At 42.4% G+C, this 23942-nt stretch overlaps 1 protein-coding gene across 2 annotated transcripts in view; it reads left to right on the top strand.

Moving 5' to 3' along the window:
* The window catches only part of DOCK11 (dedicator of cytokinesis 11), a 428541-nt gene that overhangs the window by 124504 nt on the left and 280095 nt on the right, over positions 1–23942 (top strand). For both annotated transcript variants that reach the window (XM_056539360.1, XM_056539359.1), the window contains exons 7-8: positions 1943–2077; positions 19077–19254. In XM_056539360.1, coding sequence (XP_056395335.1) covers positions 1943–2077; positions 19077–19254 — 313 coding nt within the window. The remainder of the gene's footprint in view (positions 1–1942; positions 2078–19076; positions 19255–23942) is intronic.

Raw genomic sequence — 23942 nt, 5'->3', positions numbered from 1 at the left:
TATACAGAGCAGTTTCCCCTTTTTGGTTGTCATCAACACGCATGAAATGAGGGAATTACATCATCCAGCCATACACTCTGTCTCTGTCCAAATCCCTCTCTGAAAGCAGCCCTCACCCTCCTGATGAGTTATGCTGAAAACTGGGAGGTATGTGTAGCCTTAGCCAATCAGACACTGAACCTCTCTCTGCTGCTCAGACCAGGAGGGTTGGGGCTGCTCTCAGAGATGAGCTGACTGGCAAGGAACATCTGCAATGATTGCTGGGAGATGTAGGCAAGGAGAGGGAAGGATGGCAAGGAATATCAAGCAGCCAGAGATGACAACTGGCCAAGGGAACCATGCATATCATGCAGGATGGTTTACAGGGGACATATCCAAGTAGTGTGGTGGCTTTGGAGCTTTTTTTTTTTTTTTAATGTATGTATACTTCCCTGGGGTACCCCTTTAACCCCTTAACTTCTGTTTTTGCACTTTAGTTTTTTCCTCCTTACCTTTTAAAAATCATAACCCTTTACATTTTGCACCTATAGACCCATATGATGGATAGTTTTTTTCGCCACCAAATGTATTTTGTAATAACATCCGTCATTTTACCAAAAAATGTACGACAAAACAAAAAAACTAATATTTGAAATTGAAAAAAAATTGAAATTGAAAAAAAAAAAGCCATTTTGTACATTTTGAGGGATTCTGTTTCTCTGCAGTGCATTTTTTGGTAAAAAATAGCACCTTATATTTATTCTGTAGGTCCATACGATTAAAATGATAACCTACTTATATTGTCCTCTTATGACTCCCATAATTTTCTTATTTTTCTGCATACGGGGATTTATGAGGGCTCATTTCTTGCGCCATGATCTGAAGTTTTTATCGGTACCATTTTTGTTTTGATGGGACCTTTTGATCGCCTTTTATTTTTTATGGCATACAATGTGACCAAAAATACGCTATTTTGGAATTTGGAATTTTTATCTTGTACGCCATTGACCATACAGTTTAATTAATGACATATGTTTATAGTTCGGACATTTACATATGCGGCAATATCACCTATGTTTATATTTATTTTTATTCGCAAAGGTTTTTTTGGGGGGAAAAGGGGTGTGATTCAAACTTTTATTAGGGAAGGGATTAAATCATATTTATTAACTCTTTATTTACACTTTTTTTTTTTACAATTGTATAGCTCCCATAGTGGGACTATAACAAGCAATAAGTTGATTGCATACAATGATCAATGCGTACAGGTACGCCCTGCGTCATTAAAGGGATATTCCAGGAATGCATTTTATTTGACTATGCTACAGGGGCTGTAAAGTTAGTGTAGTTCATAATATAGTGTCTGTACCTGTGTGTGACGGTGGTCTCACAATTCTTCTGTTAATATCGCCCCAATATTTATTTTTAACAGCGTACAAAATTACTCAAGTGTCGAGATTTCCCAGGTTGCAGTGCGTAGAGACCTGACATCACTAGTCAGGTGATCAGAAGGAGCCATTCCTGCTTCAATTTTGCAAAAGCTGTAGGCCCCCTGGTTGGAAAACACTATGTTTCAATGGGTGGGTGGCTGATGTGTGGGAGGAAGGAAAGTGACCTCAACCTTTCAAGCATGGAACTGTGGGATGTGTAGTATAGAGAACAAAATCCAACAGGAAATACCCAGTTCTGGCAGGTAAGTGCTAAAATCACCTTATGGTGGATAACCCCTTTAAGAGGTTAAAGTATCGCTTGTAACCGCAATAAAGTTGAAGTTTTGCTTTGGAATTGTTGGATCACCTTTTGTTGGTTTCTATATGCCACTATGTATTACTTGTTTATATGCATAGATTTGTACAGTGTATATAATCTGTTATGTATATTGTAAAGAAAAGGATTCCATGTGTCATGTTTGTTAAAGTATTTCCAGGTTGGGGTATGTGACTTTATTTTATTGCTTTAATAGGTGTTTAGAAAGCGATATTTCTACTTGACTCAGCTGCCTGATGGCTCCTATATTCTAAACTCATATAAGGATGACAAATCTCCAAAGGACTCAAAAGGCTGCATATTCCTGGATTCCTGCATTGATGTCACTCAGGTACTATATAAAAGAATTATTTTGCACTTCCAATTCTCCGACTGAATGGCATTAAAAATACATCAAAGTGTCAATCACCTCAAGTAGCTATTTGAGATTTCTTACCTTCCGACTTAATTTAATTACTTTTTTCAAAACGCACAAAAGAGCACTAAAATGTAATAATTCTAAAACAAAACTGGAAACATAAGAAGAATTTGTGAATAACCACTGAGAAAAAAAAATTGTGGATAAGCGGCAGCACAAGTCATGGTACTCGGTGGCAGTACAGTATTGCAACTCTTGAACCACTGCAATGTTTTCTCATTGGAAGTATAGCTGTGTGGCATTTGCAAGAATTCCGATAATGTCAGAATTTTTTAAACTGATGCATTTTGCCAAAATTTCCTAATAGGAGAGTTTGAGGTCAGTTGAAAAGTCTCTTTAAAGGGGTACTCCGCCCCTAGACATCTTATCCCCTATCGAAAGGATAGGGGATAAGATGTCAGATTGCGGGGGTCCCGCCGCTGGGGACCCCTGGGATCTTGGCTGCAGCACCCACCTGTTGCGGCTTCCGGAAACGCTGGAGGCTTCGGCTCCTGACTACGGTGACGTGATATCGTGAGGTCACGACTCAACCCCCGTGTGATGTCCCGCCCCACCCCTCAATGCAAGTCTATAGGAGGGGGCATGATAGTCGCCTCCCATAGACTTGCATTGAGGGGGCCGGGCATGACGTCACATGGGGGCAGAGTTGTGATGTCACGATCTCCCGTCACCGTGGTCGTGAGGCGTTAGGATGAGAGCCTCCAGCGCTGCCGGAAGCCACAACAAGTGGGTGCTGCAGCCGAGATCCCGGGGGTCCCCATCGGCTTTTGTACGTCAAGGGGACCTGGTGTCACTATGGAGCTCTAGTCTAGGGCAAAAACAGTAAACGTGCAAATATATTTGTGGAGTTTCTCACAAGTAGAGAAACAGAACATGGCCGCACATCCACAACTTCTACTGTGATTGAATTGCTACTTAGCATAATTCCAAAAACAAGCAGTTTATTAGTGTACCCTTTGATCAAAATGTGCAAGCCTACTCGCCATGTCAAGGCCACCTGATAAGCCCACAGGGGGAACAACCCACACAACCCCACAAACAAAGCACCAGATAAACAATTGCCGCTACAGAACACCACACCAGTGCGAACGCCTATCATGTGCTCCCTGCCAAAGGACTGGGAGAATGCTAGAAGGAAACTCTTATGCAGTTTTCTGCTGATTAAATGGGTGGAGTGGAGTGCTGGCCATGGAAAAACTAAATAAATGAGGGGACAGAATACAAATGTAACTCACAAATAGAGAAACAGAACATGGCAGCACATCCACAACTTGTACTTTGATGTTTAGGGACGCACTCTTATCAGGTGGCATTGACATAGCGAGTGGGCTTGCACGTTTTGATCAAATGGTACACTAACAACCTGTTCGTTTTGAAATTATGATGAGAAGCAATTAGATCATAGTACAAGTTGTGGATGTGCAGCCATGCTCTGTTTCTATATTTGTGGAATTTTTAAAGGCTACTGCAACTTATTTCTGGTTGGTTTAAATGTAACTTTCTGAAGAGTATTTACCCTTTAAAGGAAATGCTGCATAAAAATAGGTCACCGTATTCATTCCAATCTCGTGTATGGCAGGGAAATGATACGAAAATTAAAGGAATGCCAAATACTTTTATTTTTCAGGAAGAAATGCAGATTTGTTTTCAGAGAAATACATCTATTTTTTCTTTGTATCAACCAGCTGTATTTAAACCCCTTGCAACAGAACACTGTATATATACTTTTTTGGGGGTACAGGCTTTTTTTTTTTTTTTTGGCTCATTTTTGTGGGAGTTTGTAGTCCGGCCTTACAGCACGCTAGTGGTAAGGACCACAAACACCCACAAAAAAGCGCAAAAAAAAAAAATTTCACTTATCAGCAATCAGGGCAATCTGCAAACGGGGTATGGTCCGGCCACAAAGCGCAGAACAGTCGCTGGTGGTACAGACCGCAAACGCTCCCCAAAAAGTGCAAAAAACAAACAAACCTGCACCACAAAAAAAGCCTAGAGTAAACATAAAAAGCACTACACCACACCTACACTACACACTGAAATAAAGGGAAAACACTGCATTTACACACTTACACCCCCCCCCCCATAAAATATACAGTCATGGCCGTAAATGTTGGCAACCCTGTCATTTTTCACAAAAAAGAATAGCGGTAACATGTGTTTTGATATACACAGGTTTATTCACCTTTGTGTATATTTTGAACTAAACCAAAAAAGGGAGGAAAATTTGGACATAATGTCACACCAAACTCCAAAAATGGTCTGGACAAAATTATTGGCCCCCTTTCAAAATTGTGGAAAGATAAGATTGTTTCAAGTATGTCATGCTCCTTTAAACTCACCTGGGGCAAGTAACAGTTGTGGGCAATATAAAAAGCACACCTCAAAGCAGCTAAAAAGGAGAGAAGTTCACTTAGTCTTTGCATTGTGTGTCTGTCTGTGCCACACTAAGCATGGGCAACAGAAAGAGGAGAAGAGAACTGTCTGAGGACTTGAGAACCACAATTGTGGAAAAAATATCAACAATCTCAAGGTTATAAGTCCATCTCCAGAGATCTAGATTTGCCTTTGTCCACAGTGCATAACATTATCAAGAAGTTTGCAACCCATGGCACTGTACCTAATCTCCCTGAACGTGGAAGTAAGAGAAAAATGTATGAAAGGTGTCAATGTAGTATAGTTCGGATGGTGGATAAGCAGCCCCAAACAAGTTCCAAAGATATTCAAGCTGTCCTGCAGGCTCATGGAGCATCAGTGGCAGAGCGAACTATCCATTGACATTTAATTGAAATGAAATGTTATGGCAGGAGACCAAGGAGGACCCCACTGCTGACACAGAGACATAAAAAAACAAGACTACATTTTGCCAAAATGAACTTGAGTAAGCCAAAATCCTTCTGGGAAAACGTCTTGTGGACAGATGAGACCAAGGTAGAGCTTTTTGGTAAAGCACATCATTCTACTGTTTACCGAAAACGGAATGAGGCCTACAAAGAAAAGAACATTGTACCTACAGTAAAATATGGTGGAGGGTCAATGATGTTTTGGGGTTGTTTTGCTGCCTCTGGCACTGGGTGCCTTGAATGTGTGCAAGGCATCATGAAATCTGAGGATTACAACGGATTTTGGGTCACACTGTACAGCCCAGTGTCAGAAAGCTGAGTTTGCATCCGAGATCTTGGGTTTCCAGCAGGACAATGATCCCAAACATATGTCAAAAAGCACCCAGAAATGCAGGGCAACAAAGCGCTGGAGAATTCTGAAGTAGCCAGCAATGAGTCCAGATCTAAATCCCATTGAACATTCCGGCTGAGAGGTGTAAGAAGCTTATTGATGGTTATTGATTTCAGTTATTTTTTCCAAAGAATGTGCAACCAAATATTAAGTTAAGGGTGCCAATAATTTTGTCCAGCCCATTTTTAGAGTTTGGTGTTGCATTATGTCCAATTTGCTTTTTTTCCTCCCTTTTTTGGTTTAGTACCAATACACACAAAGCGAATAAACATGTGTATAGCAAAACATGTGCTACTGCAATCCCTTTCTGTGACAAATACTTCATATTCTTGAAAAATTTCAGGGGTGCCAACACTTACGGCCATGACTGTAAATGCCCCAAAGGCTTTTCTGTGTCAGAGGCATACACCATGCTGGCCTCCAACACCAAGACCGCCAATGAGGGAGAGGAGAAAGACCCCACATTTTTCCTCCTTACCCTCCTTATCCAGTGATGATGAGACCCCCAGAAGGCAGTGGCGCAGGGCAATGCCAGTAGAGGTCCTCCTAACTAGTGACCCTGTCCTCTATATAGTTCCCCCTGTCCCCCCCATATAGGTGACCCTTCCTGGACCCCAGTCCAGACGGTTATGAGCCACTGATTCCTGGGATTGTTCGCCGCCCAGGAATCCAAATTGACCCCACAGTCCTCACTGAAATGGACTTTACACTTTTTTTTCAATGAGGACTTTGTCAATTTGATGGCGGCTCAAACAAACTTTTGCAGCCCAGCACCCCAGTGCACACAGCAGAATTTCCATGGCAGGTGTTTCTGAAGCGGAAATCCAAATCCTGGAGTCTGCAGTATGCATAGACATGTCTAATCTTTCTACTGAGTCCACACAGAAATGCATTGCCGTCTATGAGACAGCTCACTTTTGAGAACTCATAGCGCTGGCGCTCCTTTGTCGGGGGAATGTCTGCACGGAAATTTTCCATGCAGACATTTCACCGTCTGAACGTTTCGCCCTTATGCAAGTAACTAATTTAGGCCTCAAATGTGCATGGAGCTCTCTCACTCCGGTGCCCCGTTATATTTTAAGGCAACAGTTTAGGGCCACATATGTGATCTTTCTCTAGTCGGGAAAAATTATGTTATTCTGTAATTTTTGGGGCTTTTTCTCCACTTCTAAAAATCAAAAGATTGGGGCTACACCAGCATGTTCATTAGTGTAATTTTTTTAATTTATTTTTTTACATGCTGGGTTTTTACCTTTATTTTAAATTTTCACAAGAGGTAAAAGGAGAAAAAGCCCTCCAAAATAAGTAACATTATTTCTCCCGAGTACAGAAATACCTTATATGTGGGCATAAAGTGTTCTGCGGGCGCACATCATGGCTCAGGAGTAAGAGCTCACCATGTACATTTGAGGTCTAAATTGGGGATTTGCACAGGGGTGGCTGATCGTACCAGAGGTTCTGACATAAACGCTAAAAAAAAAATTATAATAATAAAAAAACATATGACTCCATTTTGGAAACTACACCGCTGAAGAAATGTAACAAGGGGTACAGTGAGCATTTACACCCATCAGGTGTCTGACAGATTTTTTTGAACAGTAGTTTGTGAATTTAAAAAATACATTTTTAATTTGCACAGCCCACTGTTCCAAAAATCAGTCAAAAGCCAGTTGGGTTTAAATGCTCACTGTACCCCTTGTTACATTCCATGAGGGGTGTAGTTTCTAAAATGCGGTCACATGTGGGGGGAGGGGGGGCCCACTGTTCTGGCAGCATGGGGATTTTGTAAACGCACATGGCCCACGACTTCAATTCCAACCAAGTTCTCTCTCCAAAAGCCCAATGGTGCTTCTTCTCTTAAAAACCCTGTTGTGTGCCCACAGAGCACTTTTACGTCTATATATGGGGTATTTCCATACTCATAAGAAATACATTTTCAAAATTTTTTTTTGCACGCTACTACCCTTTTTTGGGGTAACACCAGCATTTTAGTGAAAAAAATCTAATTTTTAATTTTCACATAAAAAATTGGCCAAACACTTGTGGGGTGTTAAGGCTCTCTGTACCTCTTGTTATGTTCCTTGAGGGGTCTAGTTTCCCAAATAATGTAGGGTGCTTTTTGCTGTTCTGCCACCATAGAGGCTTCCTGAATGTGATACGTCCACCAAAAAGCATTTCAGCTAAATTCTCTCTCCAAAAGCCAAATTTTGCTCCCTCTCTTCTGAGCATTGTAGTGTGGCCGCGGAGCACTTTACGTCCACATATGGGGTATTTCTATACCCAGAAGGAATGGGGTTACAAATTCTCAAATTCAAACTATCTCAAATCAAATAAAAGCAACTCAGAGTTATTAATGCATTAAATGACAGAGGTCAGATTTGCAAAAAATGTCCTTAAGGTCAAAACGGGCTTCATTCTTAATGGGTTAATGTGTCCTATTACTACAATTGCATTATAAATTAGTATTAAATATTATCATTATAATAGGAAAAAAAATTAGCAAAATTAGGTTTACATGAATATTTTGTGGCATAAAGTGCATCAAGCCCATAACTCCATAACTCTGACAAACCTTAAATATAACCGGATTGCTAAATTATAACCCGGTCCGGCCATGGAGAGAGTGAGCTCTTTGTATAAAATACATACATTTCTTGCAATCTTCTTGACATCATGGCAGACAGTACATAAAACAAGAAATCTTTGTGCAAAGGTAGTCCTTAGGATAAGTAAATAATGTAGGAGGGTAATGTAGGCATGTCCATAAATCTTGTCTCATGAGCTGGGATTTCTTCATGAGTACTTCATCCAGCGTGGTGGATTCATCTTGAAATGTCCATCAAAAATGGCCATCTCTATTAGCTTCCTCTAGCTGTCATCCTCCATGTGCTGGAGGGCTGTACAGGACTTCCTGGAGACCTTTGTCAGTTCCTCCGTTCATGCACCTGGCTTTCTCTGAAGCAACTTATGCTCTAATGATCTGTGTGTCCATGATGATTGAAGGTGTGTCCGTTATAAATGTAGGCGTGTTTATCCTAATTGATCATATGTCTACTATCCATAAATATACCTAAATGGTTTATTAAAAGTGTATATATATATATATATATATATATATATATATATATATATATATATCCTCCTAGTGGGTTGGCTGAATATATATTTAACTTGTGGGTGTATACATTATACCATGGATGCACTATTTCCTGATTGGATACTACTAGCTTACAAATATGGTACTTCTCTGAAATCTTGACGAAGCTATGTGACCAATCTCATGCTACATATATACTGAAATAGTATTTAGTGTGTCATGATGTCCATCTATAGACATGATATCCTTTGACAACTGGTGAGCACGTGGCATATACCTTGGTTATTATGTGATATTGAAAAATGACATACTTTTTATCAGAAACCATTGTACACAAATCTGATACTTTAAAAGGATGTGTATCAGTATAAAAAATAAGTTATTCCAGATTCTAACGCTGTTTATGTTTACGTTTATGCCCTTTGAATCTGATAAATCTGAATTTGTAACGAATTTCATGAAAAATTTGATTTGTAATGAATCCGAATATCGCCACAATTCGCTTCGTTAAACTCCATTTAGTGCGGTTCAGGCTCCAGGGCATCTAAAATGGCGGCTTCACATGTGAGGACATGGGGCAAGGAACTCTGAGAAGCCAGGTAGGCGGGATCACCCTGAATCACATGCAGCCTATAAGCAGCCAGCCAGGCCTGTGATGTTACAGCCCTATATAATCGGTAGCCATCGCTGCAGCAGGCCATTTCAGTGTATTATTGCACAGAGAGAGAGAGCAGTGTGTGTATTGCACAGAAAAACTGCTTTACAGCAGCGAACACGTTTGGGTGTACTACACAGCGCAGCGAAGTGTATTTTCTTCTTATAAGTGTAACCTGTGCGTACATAGGTGGTGTACCTTTTTTTTCCTGTTAAACAAATTTTTCCCAGTTACAGTGAAAGGCCAGCCAAAGCTACGCACTTGTTTTTGTAGCCTAATACAGTTTTAAGCAGAGCGTTTTGTCCTCCTCTCATAAATGTAAACTGTACGTACACCTACGTGGTGTACTATTTTGTTCCTGTTGAAGTCATAAGGGCCTACTTACTCTGAAAGGTCAGCCAAAACTACACACCTGCTTTCTGTAGCCAAATACAGTTTTAAGCGTAGTGGAGTGTGTAGTCCTCCTCTCATAAGTGTAACATATACGCACTCAGCTGGTGTATGTCAGTATGTCAGGAGAGAAATACCAGGATGTGCACAGAGGAGTGGCAGAAGCCTAAATTCATCAGGAGCAGGCAGAGGTCACAGCAGACTAGAGGCGAGTGGCCTTAGTTCCCGGTATCAGCTAGCGGTCGTGTCTCGACCAACAACCAATCTGCCGTCATTGATTAGTTTACTCGGTCATCCACTTCATCACAAGTGACATCTGACACCCCCCAGTCAACAGTCGGTGGGTTCCTCAGATACAACCCTCAGTTGGCATGGCCCAGGAGCAGTCCCTCTGTCCTATGCTGTTCCCTCCACCACAGAAGTATTGTATTCTGTGAGTTCAGCTCTACTTTTTAGTGAGGACAATCTACTAAAGGACAGTCAGCAGCTACTGCCAAGCCAAGAATTGGAGGAGACATCTGCTGCTTCCTCCGCTAGGCGGGCAAGTAGTGATGAGGAGAATGGTGTGGGAGGTGGTGTTGCAAGCATTCAGGCTCCTGCAGCAGACACTGTTTAGGAACCTGAGGAGGACATCAGTGACGACGTGCAGACACAACTCGATGATGATGAAGCTGATCGCACTTGAGAGCCGGATGCAGAAAGGGCTTCATCATCATCAGGAGAAAATGGTTGCAGGTTGCCCCTGAGGCAGCAGCTGAGCCAGCAAGGTGGTAGCATGGTTGGCTGTCAGCATGGTGGCAGAAGTGGGAAGTCTGGAGCCAAATGTGCACGGGGTAGACCACCTGCTTTGCGGCAGTCTACCTTCCCGGGAGGTAGTGGAACAGGGGCTCCTGGAGTCGCCGGCAGTAGCATTCAATCAGTTATTCATCAAGCATCCAGAGGAGGTTAACATGGCCACATGCAAGATGTGTCGGCAGAAGGTGAAGCGTGGCCAGGGTCCCAATGTGGCACCACGGACCTGCGTCAACATATGCAGCATCACCATAAAGCAGCCTGGGAGAACTGTGGCTCCGATGCGGTTGTCCAGCCGGCTGCATCACCCATTGGCATGCCGCTCCCTGTTTCAGCCAGCTAAGGTTCCACCACCTCAGCCGAAGGGAGCTGTCTGTCATACCCATCTTCTGTCGGTCCAGATGCTCCTGCTCCTCCTACTTTGAGTCAGTCGTTCCGCCAGCAATCCATCTGCGAAGCCATGTCCAAGAGACAGCAGTATGCGCCCACTCATCCAACTGCGCAGATGCTGAATGTGCTCCTGTCCATGTTGGTACTGCAGTCACTCCCTTTTCAAGTGGACACTCAGTCATGAGCATGGGGGTGCGCTGAGAGGCAGGGGCTGGGACAGGTGGTAGCTGGCCTTGCGGCGGACCACAAGCTCGATTTTAAAATACAACTAGAAGCTTTTTCATAGTTTACACTGCAGCAATTATACACTATTGAAGCCTTACTTACCCCCCCCCCACTCAGCCTCATATTTACAACCCCCCCCAGTCTGATTTATTTCCCTTCAGCTTCATTTTCTACTGAATACGGGTGCATTCACACAATTTAGCTAATACGGTCACCGGATCTGGTAGAGAAATGTCAAAACTGGCCACTACCGTATCCCTGCTGGACCCGGCCTGCAGCTCATTTATTTGAATGAGCCGACCTGAGTCAGATAGTGACTTTTGTCGGTTCATTTTTTCACCATATCCGGGTTTGTTGCCAGACTGAAAACCTGGCTACAAAACCGGATACGGTGCAAAAATTAGCCATCTGGAGTCATGCATCTTATTCATTATTCAAATGGATCTGGTGAACGTATTAGCGAAATTTGGTGTGAATGCACTCTAAAAAACAGCATTAGAGTCAGGCACCTAAAGGCTACAATCAGGGCCATATTTGCCACTATGCACTAGAGGACCAGTGCCTAGGGTGGCACTTTGTGGAGGGCTGCACTACATTACAATAATAAAAATTGTATTTATATTTATCTCCCTCAGAATTTTGAGCAGAACCAGCATCTTTAGCAGTAAGAGGGGTTTAATATTTGACCTCAAGGGGCAGAAGCATGAGCTGATGGGGTAAGAAGAGATTCTGTCAGCTGGCTTGCACGCAGAGAAAGCTGGAAGCACCCTTAGAGGAAGCGAGTTAGTAAAAACTTTTTATATAATGTAGATAATACCATTCATACTATGAAGAGAATACAGTGGTCACCATGTACGTTTCTTCATGTTTTATTACTGAACATCCATAAGGTGCAGGTTACAGTTCAAGCATCTCACTGTGTGTGTGCAGGGTCTGTTAAAGTGCCGCAAGAAACAAATGTCCACTATGTAATTGAGAACAAAGAATAGTAATGGAGTACTCACCTAAAAATCCTTCTGGTTACTTCATTCCAGTATGCTGTGATAGATATCGAGACAGGTACAGGGGAGTGGGGAACAGACATGAGGGGGGTGGAACAAAGACGGAGGGAGACAATTGTTTCACGCTACATCAGCGCTTCATCCAGCCCCAACTGTTGTCGGTATACGTTTAAATACACTTTACATCATTACTAATTAATAAAGATCCAGAGTGAAAAATAGTACAACAGTTTAAAAACAAAAATCTAGTGCATGTAAAAACAATAATACAGCTTAGTGAACATTATAGAAAAGCACTGAGCTTATTTTTGTTATTTAAGCCCAGTGGCCCCGTAGCATTTAGTCGTATAATCAGACGGGCCTCTGATTTCATTAACATGCAGTATCTATCTCCGCCCCTGCACTGCACCTCTACTCTGCCAATGCCGGCAAACTTTAAGGCTAAGTTTCTACTTGTTTTTTTGTCCTGCGTTTTTTGGGTTGAAAAAAATACATGAAAAAACGCTTTTTTCTGCCGTTTTTCCATTTGTGTGGAAATTGCACCTTGGCAGTTCTTTTTGGTAGCCAAAATTTGTTTGGTACCAAAAAAAAAAGATGCAGTAGTGATGGAAAAAAAAATGTATTTAACAAAATTTTTTTTTTTTTTTATAACAAAATTTTAATACATTTTTAATAAAGTGTGTGTTTCACTTTTTTCTCTCCATGATGGGAGTAGTAGTACCTCTACTAATAGACATATTGCCCCGGGTGTCAGTCGCGACACCCGATGCGATCGTCCATAATATAGCAGAGATGCAGAGCGGCTCTATACAGCGTTTGCATCTCTGCACTTTACTCCGGCCAGTGATGTGAATAGAAAATCATTCATTCATATTTTCCGCCCAGAGTGGTGATTGGACGGATGGTTGCAGCCAATCACAGCTCTGAGGAAAATCTGAATGAGTGAGTGGCCGGCCGGAGTATAGTACAGAGAGAGTGCTGTATACAGCCGCTCTGCATCTCTGCTATAGACAGGATGATCGCAGTGAGTGTCAGTAGTGATACCTGCTGTGATCTGTTCTTACTTGCGGGTACTACTACTACTCCCAACATGGAGCACACTCTGCTCCATGCTGGGAGCTGTAGTACCTGCATTAATAGACAGATCACAGTGAGTGTAACTTCTGACACCTGTTGCGATCTGTCTATTAATGCAGGTACTACAGCTCCCAGCATGGAGCAGAGTGTGTTCCATGTTGGGAGTAGTAGTACCTGCAGTTAAGGAAAGATCACAGTGGATGTCACTCCTGACACCCACTGTGATCCTCTTGTATAATGTATAGATGCAGGCGGCCGCTCTTCTATGATCCCCTGCACTGACGTATATATACACGCAACGTATATATACATTTGCAACAGGCAATCTGTCAATTAGTACAGGTACTACTACTCCCATCATGGAACAATGTGTTCCATGCTGGGAGTATTAGTACTACCCAAAAAAAAATTTAAACATAAAGGAAAAAAAAGTGAAACACACACACTCACACTACATTTTTATTATTGCCGGCTAAATTTTTAGGCTCCCACCTGCCCACATAAATTGATCCCTGTTTAAAAATTCATAAACATTTTATAATGAAAAAGATAAATTTCGTTAGATACAATTTTTTCCTTCGCTACTGTATCTTTTTTTTTTTTTAATGGTACCCTACGCAGTTTTATTAAAAATGGTATCTCCATCACTTTTTTGGATAGCTAAAGTCCAAAAAAGAATAACAACTGCCTGAAAAAATGCCAAAGTTAAAACCCACATATTGTTTTTCTTGGCAACGCAACGATTTTGAATAAAAAAAACGCCAGTGGCTCAACATTTTTGTGAATAAACGCCAAAAGGATTAAAAAAAACGGCAAGGTAAAAAACGCCAAGTGGAATAAGAATTTAGCGATTTCTCATTGATTTACAGCTAACATCTGGCCGCAGCATTTTTTGGCCTAAAAAACACCATGCAGCAGAATTGGTGTTTTTCTTGGCTTCCCCCCCCCCCCCCCGCCCCCCCATAAAAAAAAAAACAAGTAGAAACTTAGCCTAACACAGAGGAGTCTCCTGCATGTACCTGTCTTGTGTGATCAATCTACTTGCTCCAATACAGGTATTTATGGAAGGGGCGTGCTCTTTGATCCTGATCAGTTTTTTTTCAGAGACTGGCCTTAACTTACTGACTAAAGAAATTTCCCCCAAAGCTTTGCTTACCACCAGGCTTTGAAATTCATCTGTGCGCCAGGGTTTTTCCTGAGATTGGCGTGGCTGTGGAATTTTGTCATTTTGTTCTACCTAGGCCACTCCTCATGGTACCTCAGCTTACTAGCTGGTACACATTCTCCCTCACTCTGACTCGAGTCACTCTCCAACAACTGAACTCTCCTACCCCCCTACACTACATAAGGGTAAGGTTTGGGGGTCTCCCATTGGGGTGTCAGGGTCACCTGGTCACTCTGCCACATAACATTACATATTATTATATTAAATTATAACAGGTCAGACAATGGTCAGTGGACCCAACATATAGACAGCAAGGATGCCAGAGACAATCTTTAGCCCACTGGACAGCCTTAGGTGCTGGGACGGACACCACACATATAATGTTATTTTCTACATTATATATATGATAATGTGTTTCCCTCTTTATGCACTGAAGCTGGTACTTTCCCTGAGTTTTTCCAGCAAGATGGTGACCAGCACATTATGGGTGTCCGGTCCGAGCATTCCTAGATGAACAGTTTCCTGGAAAGTGGATTGGTCGTCGTGGGCCAGTTGAATGGCCCCCAAGGTCTCCCGATCTGACCCCCTTAGACTTTTATCTTTGGGGTCATCTGAAGGCAATTGTCTATGCTGTGAAGATATGAGATGTGCAGCACCTGAAACTACGGATACTGGAAGCCTGTGCTAGTATTTCTCCTGCGGTGTATATAGTAGTATATAGCAGTGTATACGGATACTGGAAGCCTGTGCTAGCATTTCTCCTGCGGTGTATATAGTAGTATATAGCAGTGTATACGGATACTGGAAGCCTGTGCTAGCATTTCTCCTGTGGTGTATATAGTAGTATATAGCAGTGTACACGGATACTGGAAGCCTGTGCTAGCATTTCTCCTGCGGTGTATATAGTAGTATATAGTAGTGTATACGGATACTGGAAGCCTGTGCTAGCATTTCTCCTGCGGTGTATATAGTAGTATATAGCAGTGTATACGGATACTGGAAGCCTGTGCTAGCATTTCTCCTGCGGTGTATATAGTAGTATATAGCAGTGTATACGGATACTGGAAGCCTGTGCTAGCATTTCTCCTGCGGTGTATATAGTAGTATATAGCAGTGTATACGGATACTGGAAGCCTGTGCTAGCATTTCTCCTGCGGTGTATATAGTAGTATATAGCAGTGTATACGGATACTGGAAGCCTGTGCTAGCATTTCTCCTGCGGTGTATATAGCAGTATATAGAGAAGAGGGTTGCATTGACAATCCAACACAATGGGCAGCACATTTAACACATTTTATAAGTGGTCAGAAACTTGTAAATAACTCATGAAAGAATAAAGTTACCCTAAAACCAAGCACATCATTGTTTTTCTTGTGAAATTCCCAATAAGTTTGATGTGTCACATGACCCTCTTCCTATTGAAAAAACAAAAGTTGGATTCAAAATGGCTGACTTCAAAATGTCCGCCATGGTCACCACCCAACTTGAAAAGTTTCCCCCCTCACATATACTAATGTGCCACAAATAGGAAGTTAATATCACCAACCATTCCCATTTTATTAAGGTGTATCCATATAAATGGCCCACCCTGTAGATCTGATAAACACAGCTTAACACAGTCTGAAATGAGTCTTACACTTTACACTTTGTGTGTTCAGGCTCTTTACATGATAACAAAGATTTTGGACTTGGTGGTGGTCAGAGCCCCCCTACCATCTGTTAAAATGTCAGTGGAGCTTAAAAGTACTGTAAATGCTTTAAGTTGAATATGTCCTTTAAGCTTCATATACACATTAGAGTAACATCTGCTTGTTTAGGTCTGCCATCTGCACGGTGTATCCGAGTTTATTATCTGCTCCCTTTGGAGTATGGAGCACTGCACAAGGCATCTAAAATTGAATGCAGGCTTCTTTTCATTCATCATCTGTTGCTCAGGAGCAGGTTGTCCTTATTGCCAGATATATGTCAGTCTTAAGATTGATCAAGTATTTCAACCAACAGTTAGCAAAACCTGTCATACTTACAAACATATGTAAAAGGATAGAACAGACCCTTGTGTACAACTATCTGATATCTACCTTTAGCCAAGTGAAAATCCTCTAAACTATCCAGGGAGTCCAATTTCAATAACGTTTCTTATAGCTTTCATGTGGAACTGTAGAAAAGTATTTTAACGTATGCAGAAGAGAAATAATATGTATATTTTCTGTAAATAAGTTTGTGTTTACTCTTCAAAGCTTCAGTCTGGCAGCCTACACATGCTTCTTGAAACGTCTTTATATAGAGTGTAGCAGGGTGTATGTGTGCTGTATGACAGCTATAATAAATTGCAAATGTAGTCTTCATTATAGAGAGGGATGTACAGCCCCTCTCCTAATGACCACATAGCTATAGAGGAGATGCCTACAGAACCTTATTTTTATGTAAATTCTTGCTATCCCACCTTACCAAGGTTACCTGTAGTATAATAGAACTGTCATAGAATCTCCACTCTGTTTACTCTGCCCCAGGCTGCACAGCAAAGCTTCAGAAATGACTCTTCTGCCCAGTACACCTAGAGTCATGACTTAAGTCTTGAAAAATACCTAATTGAGTATGTTGAAACGTTGCACCTTTGTATTGACTGGATGGGGGAATAAATTCACATTTTTTAAATTTGGATAGCTGGAGTGCCGCTTGTTACTTTCGTTGGTTGTTGGAAATTGGGGGCCAATGGCCAAGTCCTTTGACTGGCTGAGTACCTGCATTTGGAACCTGCCACTGTGCCGCTTTCTTTGCTATATATGTCATGACTTAGTAATTTGAGGTATGCACAGTGTTGCAGAACTTGAGATTTATTGCAGGGGTATTCCAGGATTTTCTTTTTATTTGACTATGCTACAGGGGCTGTAAAGTTAGTGTAGTTCATAATATAGTGTCTGTACCTGTGTGTGATACTGCTCTCGCAATTCTTCGGTGATTTTTGTCCCAATGTTTATTTTTAAAAGCATACAAAATTACTGTTGTCTCAGGTTATCCCAGGTTGCAGTGCGGCTTGAGACACTAGTCAGGTGTTCAGAGGGAGCCTGTCTTTGCTTTAATGGGTGGAGTGACCGCTGCGTGGGAAGGAGATCATTTTACAGTGAATTATAGTTTTGCAACAACTGAAGGTACCCTGGTTAGAAGACACTGGTCTATTGTTCACAGCAAAGCATGGAAGGCAGCTCACTTGTGCTTCAGTTGGTGAGGTGGCTGATGTGTGGAAGGGAGAAAAGTGACCTCACACCTCCAAACAAGGTATTATGGGATTTGTAGTTTAGCGGAGGGATTTCCAACAGGAAATAGCCAGTTCACAAAAAGATAGTCACAGCGTTATGTTTGACTCACAACATAGCCATATAGCCCCAAGACAAGCGCAGATCCTTCCTAAGCATGTCCATTACTGTCTGCCAGGTACGTACTAAAATCACCTTATAGTGGAGAACCCCTTTAAGACTTGTTTTTGAACAGCCTGTCTTAAACACAAGTTTGTTCATGCCACTCAATAAATGAACACATCATGGACTGTTTTAAAGGGAAATATTAATGTGCTATGAGCAGGTATAGATTTACGCCACAGTTTGCAACATTTTTGTCCTTCATATTGATAAATCTGTTATCAAACTTACTCACCGTACCCCCTTGATTAAACCCCTCCCCCCCAACTTTTCTTGATTTGTATGAGAAGTGTCAGGTGGAGAGAAAAGCGCAAATGGTATCACAGGTATGAGGTTTACAAACATTTTCAACGTATAAATGCCAAAGTGCCGACACAAGGCTACTCATAAATACTTCTCTCATTTTAACCCAGCAAAATTGAATGCATTCTGTCTTTGTTATTCTGTACACATTATGCAAATGAGAGATGTATTGGGAGGAAAGAGGTAAACGTGAGATTCAGATATACACTAGAAGAGGATAACACATACTGTATTTTTCGCCCTATAGGACGCACCGGCGTATAAGACGCACCCAATTTTTAGGTGCAAAATCTAAAAAAATTAAGATTTTGAACCCAATAGTGGTCTTCAACCTGCGGAGCTCCAGATGTTGCAAAACTACAACTCCCATCATGCCCGGACAGCCGTTGGCTGTCCGGGCATGCTGGGAGTTGTAGTTTTGCAACATCTGGAGGGCTGCAGATTGAAGACCACTGCATAGGAGGTTGTACTCACGTGTCCCCGCCGCTCCAGACCCATCACCGCTGCCCTGGATGTCGCTCCATCGCTGTCGCCGTGTCCTCGTCGCTCCGGAACGTCTCTGCTGCCGGCCGGGTATCCTCGCTCTCCGTCGCCGCCATCACGTCATTACGCACGCCGACGCACGTACGCGACGACGTGATGACGAGGAAGGAGAGCGCCGGCCATACAGGGGATCCCTGAACGGAAAAGACACCGAGGAGGCAGGTAAGGTCCCTCCCGGTGTCCTGTAAGCACTAACCCGGCTATTCAGTCGGGCTGTTTGGGACCGCCGCGGTGAAATCGCAGCGGTCCCGAACAGCCCGACTGAACAGCCGGGTTAGTGTCACTTTCCCTTCAGACGCGGCAGTCAGCTTTGATCGCCATGTCTGAAGGGTTAATACAGGGCATCACCACGATCGGTGATGTCCTGTATTAGCCGCGGGTCCCGGCCGTTGATGGCCGCAGGGACCGCCACGATAGGGGTGTATTCGCCGTATAAGACGCACCGACTTTCCCCCCCCAGTTTTGGGGAAGAAAAAGTGCTTCTTATACGGCGAAAAATACGGTACATTATGTAAAATAGCTTGTACATTATTACTTCATGCACCATTAACTGTATGCATAAATGATCTTCATTGCTATATTTTTAATCTCCGTTTACACTGCAGACTTTTCCCCCCTCTTCTGTAGTGTCCAAAGCTGCGTCGCAATGCTTTTGAGTTGAGGATGCTAGATAAATCGAGCCATCATCTGGCAGCTGAGACGGAACAGGAAATGGAGGAGTGGCTGCAGACATTGAAGAAAATCATTCAACTCAATACAGACAGCTTAGTGCAAGAGAAGAGATACACAGCAGATCCTGTTCAAGGTTAGCTATCCAACGGTACTGTATGTGGTGTAAATCATTACACATTACTAAGCAGGGGTCAAGTCTTGGGAAAAAAGTGTGGGGACTGCAGGACTGGAGCCCTTTTAATAAGGCAGATGGTGAGGCAGATTACCATCACCGATTCATTGTCGTGTATAATTTGGAATAATTATAATGTCCCAACCTTTGGCTCTCCAGCTGCTGCAAGTCAACTGCTGGTTTTAAGTATAAACCTATAAATGATTAAAAATTGCAGTCCACACAACATACATGGCCAAAATTATCTACAAAATTAGTTAAATGGGTTTTCCAGGACTATGCGATTGATTGTCTATCCACAGGAAGTAACCAGGAGCTGAGCTGCTATTACCCGGCTCCACCACTATACACTTTTTGGTGCAAGGCCTTTAGCCCCTTTCACTGTGTAGTGCAGGGCCCAAACAGCTGGTTAATAGGGGTTCCAGATGTTGGCACCCCACCGATCAGTGAATGATGGCAATCCTGTCGATAGAGTAGTGATCATATCAGTCAACTGAGGTCATGTCAAGGGGTAGTCACATAAACATATGTCCGTTTATACTTTTTCTCCATATATTTTATTTCTGAAAAAAATAATAATAGATATATACTTGGCACAACTTTTAGTTACAGAAAATATAATACAGTGCTGTTATCTTGGGGATGACAGGAGATGCCATATGCATTTGCCTTACCCAAGGGCTGCACATCAGGCTCATGGGTTTAGCAACTTCTAAGCTGCTCATATACATTAGATTAAAGGGGTACTCCTTTACTTTAAAACCTGTCACCTATCTAGAGAACTGTGTGATCACTGGGGATCTTCAGTACTGGCCCCGACTCTCCCTGTGCATGGAATGGTGGGGTCGGCAAGCACTCCATGCACTGTCTATGGGAGTTCCGGAGATACATGAGCATTGTATCTACAGCGCTCCAAAGCATGGAGTTTATGCCAAATCTACCTCTCCATGCAGGCATGAGCCCAATTCTGTTGATCTCGGGGGGTCTCAGTATTCAGACCCACCACAATCACTTTTGAAGAACTTGAGTACAAAATTACCAGTGGCCAATCTAATGTGTATGTGGTCTTTTGACTCTCCCTTGATGTTGGTGGACCCAAGGGTCAGGCAGTTGGACTTCTACTCGAGTCCTTTGTTCTTGAGTAGAAAAGTCACCACCAGGTGTGTCTGGCACTGGTTTTCTTCTTTCTACCCATTCAGAATTCATGCACAACAAGAATTCAGTCAAACAAGCATTTGGCCAATAGCTGTCCGAAATGTGTGACCAACTTTAGACACTTTTAATGTACTTTTGATCTACTTATCTCACCTCTGTAATGTGAAAACCTCATATAAAACTGCTAATCTCAGTTGTTACCAATTTAAAGTGATTACTTTCTCAAACTCTGAGATTTGCTGAACTGTCTAGATCGTTTTTTTTTTTTTTTGGTGTTTATTTAGCAGCTGTTAGCTGGCAGCTATATTCCAACACTCCGTGTATTTTAGACATTTCCTGGGATTGACTTTTTGGCTTCATGTACTTGGAAATTTAAGAATTGAGGACTGAATTGTTCTTTAGCCACGGAGTAGGTATAAACGCATACATCCAAGTTAGAGGAACTCTAGAAAGGTTTAGTTACAACAACAAAAAACTTGCAAGTCAGGAGAAACAATCAGTAAAGGTAACTGTACAAAAAAAATCAGGGTAGAAGATATCATTGTAGGGAGCAAATAGTTATATCAGAGCATAAAGTAGTTTTTTTTTTCAGTCTGGCACCCTATTTAAGCTTGAAAATCCCCCCCAACATAAAGCTGGATATTAGGGGGTATCTGGGTGCCAGCTTATCAAAATCTTAAACCTAATGTCTGGAGGTTTAACACCTTAGAAAGCAGTTAAGAAACAACATTTTCCCTTTGTGAGCTATTCTGATAGCACCCAGCCTGTGCTACTTACAAAAAATGCAGCTGAACCAGCAGCAAAATGCTTAAACGTACTCCAGCATGCAAGTAATATTATACAAGACTAAAAAGAGCTAGTCAAAAGGCTAGTTGGTTCTGGAGACCAAAAGGTCCCAATTTTTATAGAAGTCAAAAGACTTTATTGACGATCAGAGGTCGTTCTCTTGATCCTCTATGGCTGCCCTCAAACACAAAGGGAAACCTCTGTATTTTATGAGGGTCAATTACGGTGAGACCAGGTCTGAAGTGAAAGCATTAAATGGGCACTGTCAGATCCAAAAACTTTTTTTTCTGTTGTTACTGATCAAAATTAAAGACCTTTTGTAATATAGTTGTTTAACTCCAGCCTCAGGCTTGTCTATGGGTCGTGGACAATCACCTCCCATCACCACAAGCAGGGGACAAACCCTCTTTCCCAAAGATGATTTCTAACATTGTGAGGTAATGAAAAGAGGTATTTTTAGAATAAATATAGGTGATAGATGCCTAAAAATGGTCACGATTAGGTTCTGAGTAACATATTATTTGTTTGTGGGATATGACAGATACGCTTTTAATTTGCTTACCTGACATTGCCATTTCCTGGAGGTCTGTAGGCAGCACAGAACTGTATGGCTGTAACACTCACGTTTCAGAAGACAGGAACACAATTGGATGTGGATCCACTGGACCTGTGTGACTCGGACCATACCAGGGAGCAGAGTCTAAGGTTTTCACCAGAGCCCGCTGCAAAGCGGGATGGACTTGCTGCGGCAGGCGGCACTAAGGTCGCTACTCCTGGCACGGCTCGACCACACCAGCGACTGAGGAGATGCGAGGCACAGGAGGGATATGGCAGCTCGTAGTCAGGATAGCAGAAGGTTAGGGCAAGCGGCACAGTAGAGTAGTCAGGACGTAGCAGGAGGTCAGTAGGCAAGCGGCAGAGGAGCAAGGTCATGTCACAGAGCAAAAGAATCAGATACACGACAAGGCAATGCTCTCGGGAATGCTTTCTCTCAGGCACAAGTCAACAAAGATCCAGCAGGGAAGTGAGGAGGGTGGAAGAATTTATCAATAAGCCACAGGTGAAGTTCCGGTGCGCGTGTGCGCCCTAGGGGACAGGGACATGATTGCCGGAGCAGAGAGGCAGAGGTGGGGGCAGGAGAAGCACCAGGTGAGTGACGGACTGGGGCTTGCATGCGGGCGTGTCCCGTGATGCAAGTCCCAGCCCCGCCGACATCAGCAGGTAACGGGACCATGCGCTCATGGCCAACGTGTGCAGCCGGAGCACATAACGTAACAATGGGTTAATGTTCCCTTCCCTAGGTATAAGCAGAACTGACAATTAACAATGGATCTTAATTAACAAATACAACAGAACAGGATTCACTGAACAGGCACACACTGAGTTAGTTTGCTGCAAAAACTTTAATGGGGGTGGGGGAGACTCCGGGCAACAGACGCATCACGCGTGATACGGTCCGTTGCCCGGAGTCTCTCTGAGTGTCCACTCTCCACCTTTTCATGTGTCCATCTGGATAAGGAATAAAGTCACCTGTTGCATCAATACGGTCAGTGCTCCGTTTTTTCCTTTCTGTTTGATTTGGATGAACTTTTATGCTTTTGCACGTTGTAGCACTACCATACCTGCACAGGTGTCTGAGTTGTCAGCAAGGGGTACTGAAAGGGGTACTCCGGTGAAAACCTTTTTTGTTTTAAATCAACTGGTGGCAGAAAGTTAAACATATTTGTAAATTACTTCTATTCAAAAATCTTAATCCTTCCAGTACTTATTGAAAGTACTTAGTGAAAGTGAAAGTTCCCGGCTAGCTCAGTCGGGCTGTTCGGGATAGCCGCGGCTAATCGCGGCATCCCGAACAGCTGACAGGACAGCGGGAGGGCCCCTTCCTGCCTCCTCGCTGTCCGATCGCCGAATGACTGCTCAGTGCCTGAGATCCAGGCATGAGCAGTCATGCGGCAGAATCGTTGATCACTGGTTTCTTATGGGAAACCAGTGATCAACATAGAAGATCAGTGTGTGCAGTGTTATAGGTCCCTATGGGACCTATAACACTTCAAAAAAAAAAGTGAAAAAAAAAAGTGAATAAAGATCATTTAACTCCTCCCCTATTAAAAGTTTGAATCACCCCCCCTTTTCCAATAATAAAAAAAACACAGTGTAAATAAAAATAAAAATAAACATATATGGTATCACCGCGTGCGGAAATGTCCGAATTATAAAAATATATCATTAATTAAACCGCTCGGTCAATGGCGTGCGCGCAAAAAAATTCCAAAGTCCAAAATAGTGCATTTTTGGTCACTTTTTATATCATTTAAAAATGAATAAAAAGCGATCAATAAGTCATATCAAAGCAAAAATGGTACCGTTAAAAACTTCAGATCACGGCGCAAAAAATGAGCCCTCATACCTCCCCATACACAGCAAAATAAAAAAGTTATAGGGGTCAGAAGATGACAATTTTAAACGTATTAATTTTCCTTCATGTAGTTATGATTTTTTCCAGAAGTCCGACAAAATCAAACCTATATAAGTAGGGGATCATTTTAATCGTATGGACCTACAGAATAAATATCAGGTGTCATTTTTACTGACAAATGTACTATGTAGAAACGGAAGCCCCCAAAAGTTACAAAACAGCGTTTTTTTTTTTTCAATTTTGTCGCACAATGATTTTTTTTCCCGCTTCACCGTAGATTTTTGGGCAAAAT

The sequence above is a fragment of the Hyla sarda genome, chromosome 9 (assembly GCF_029499605.1).
Source record: "Hyla sarda isolate aHylSar1 chromosome 9, aHylSar1.hap1, whole genome shotgun sequence".
NCBI lineage: Eukaryota > Metazoa > Chordata > Amphibia > Anura > Hylidae > Hyla > Hyla sarda.
This window is presented reverse-complemented; position numbering and strand designations above follow the sequence as displayed.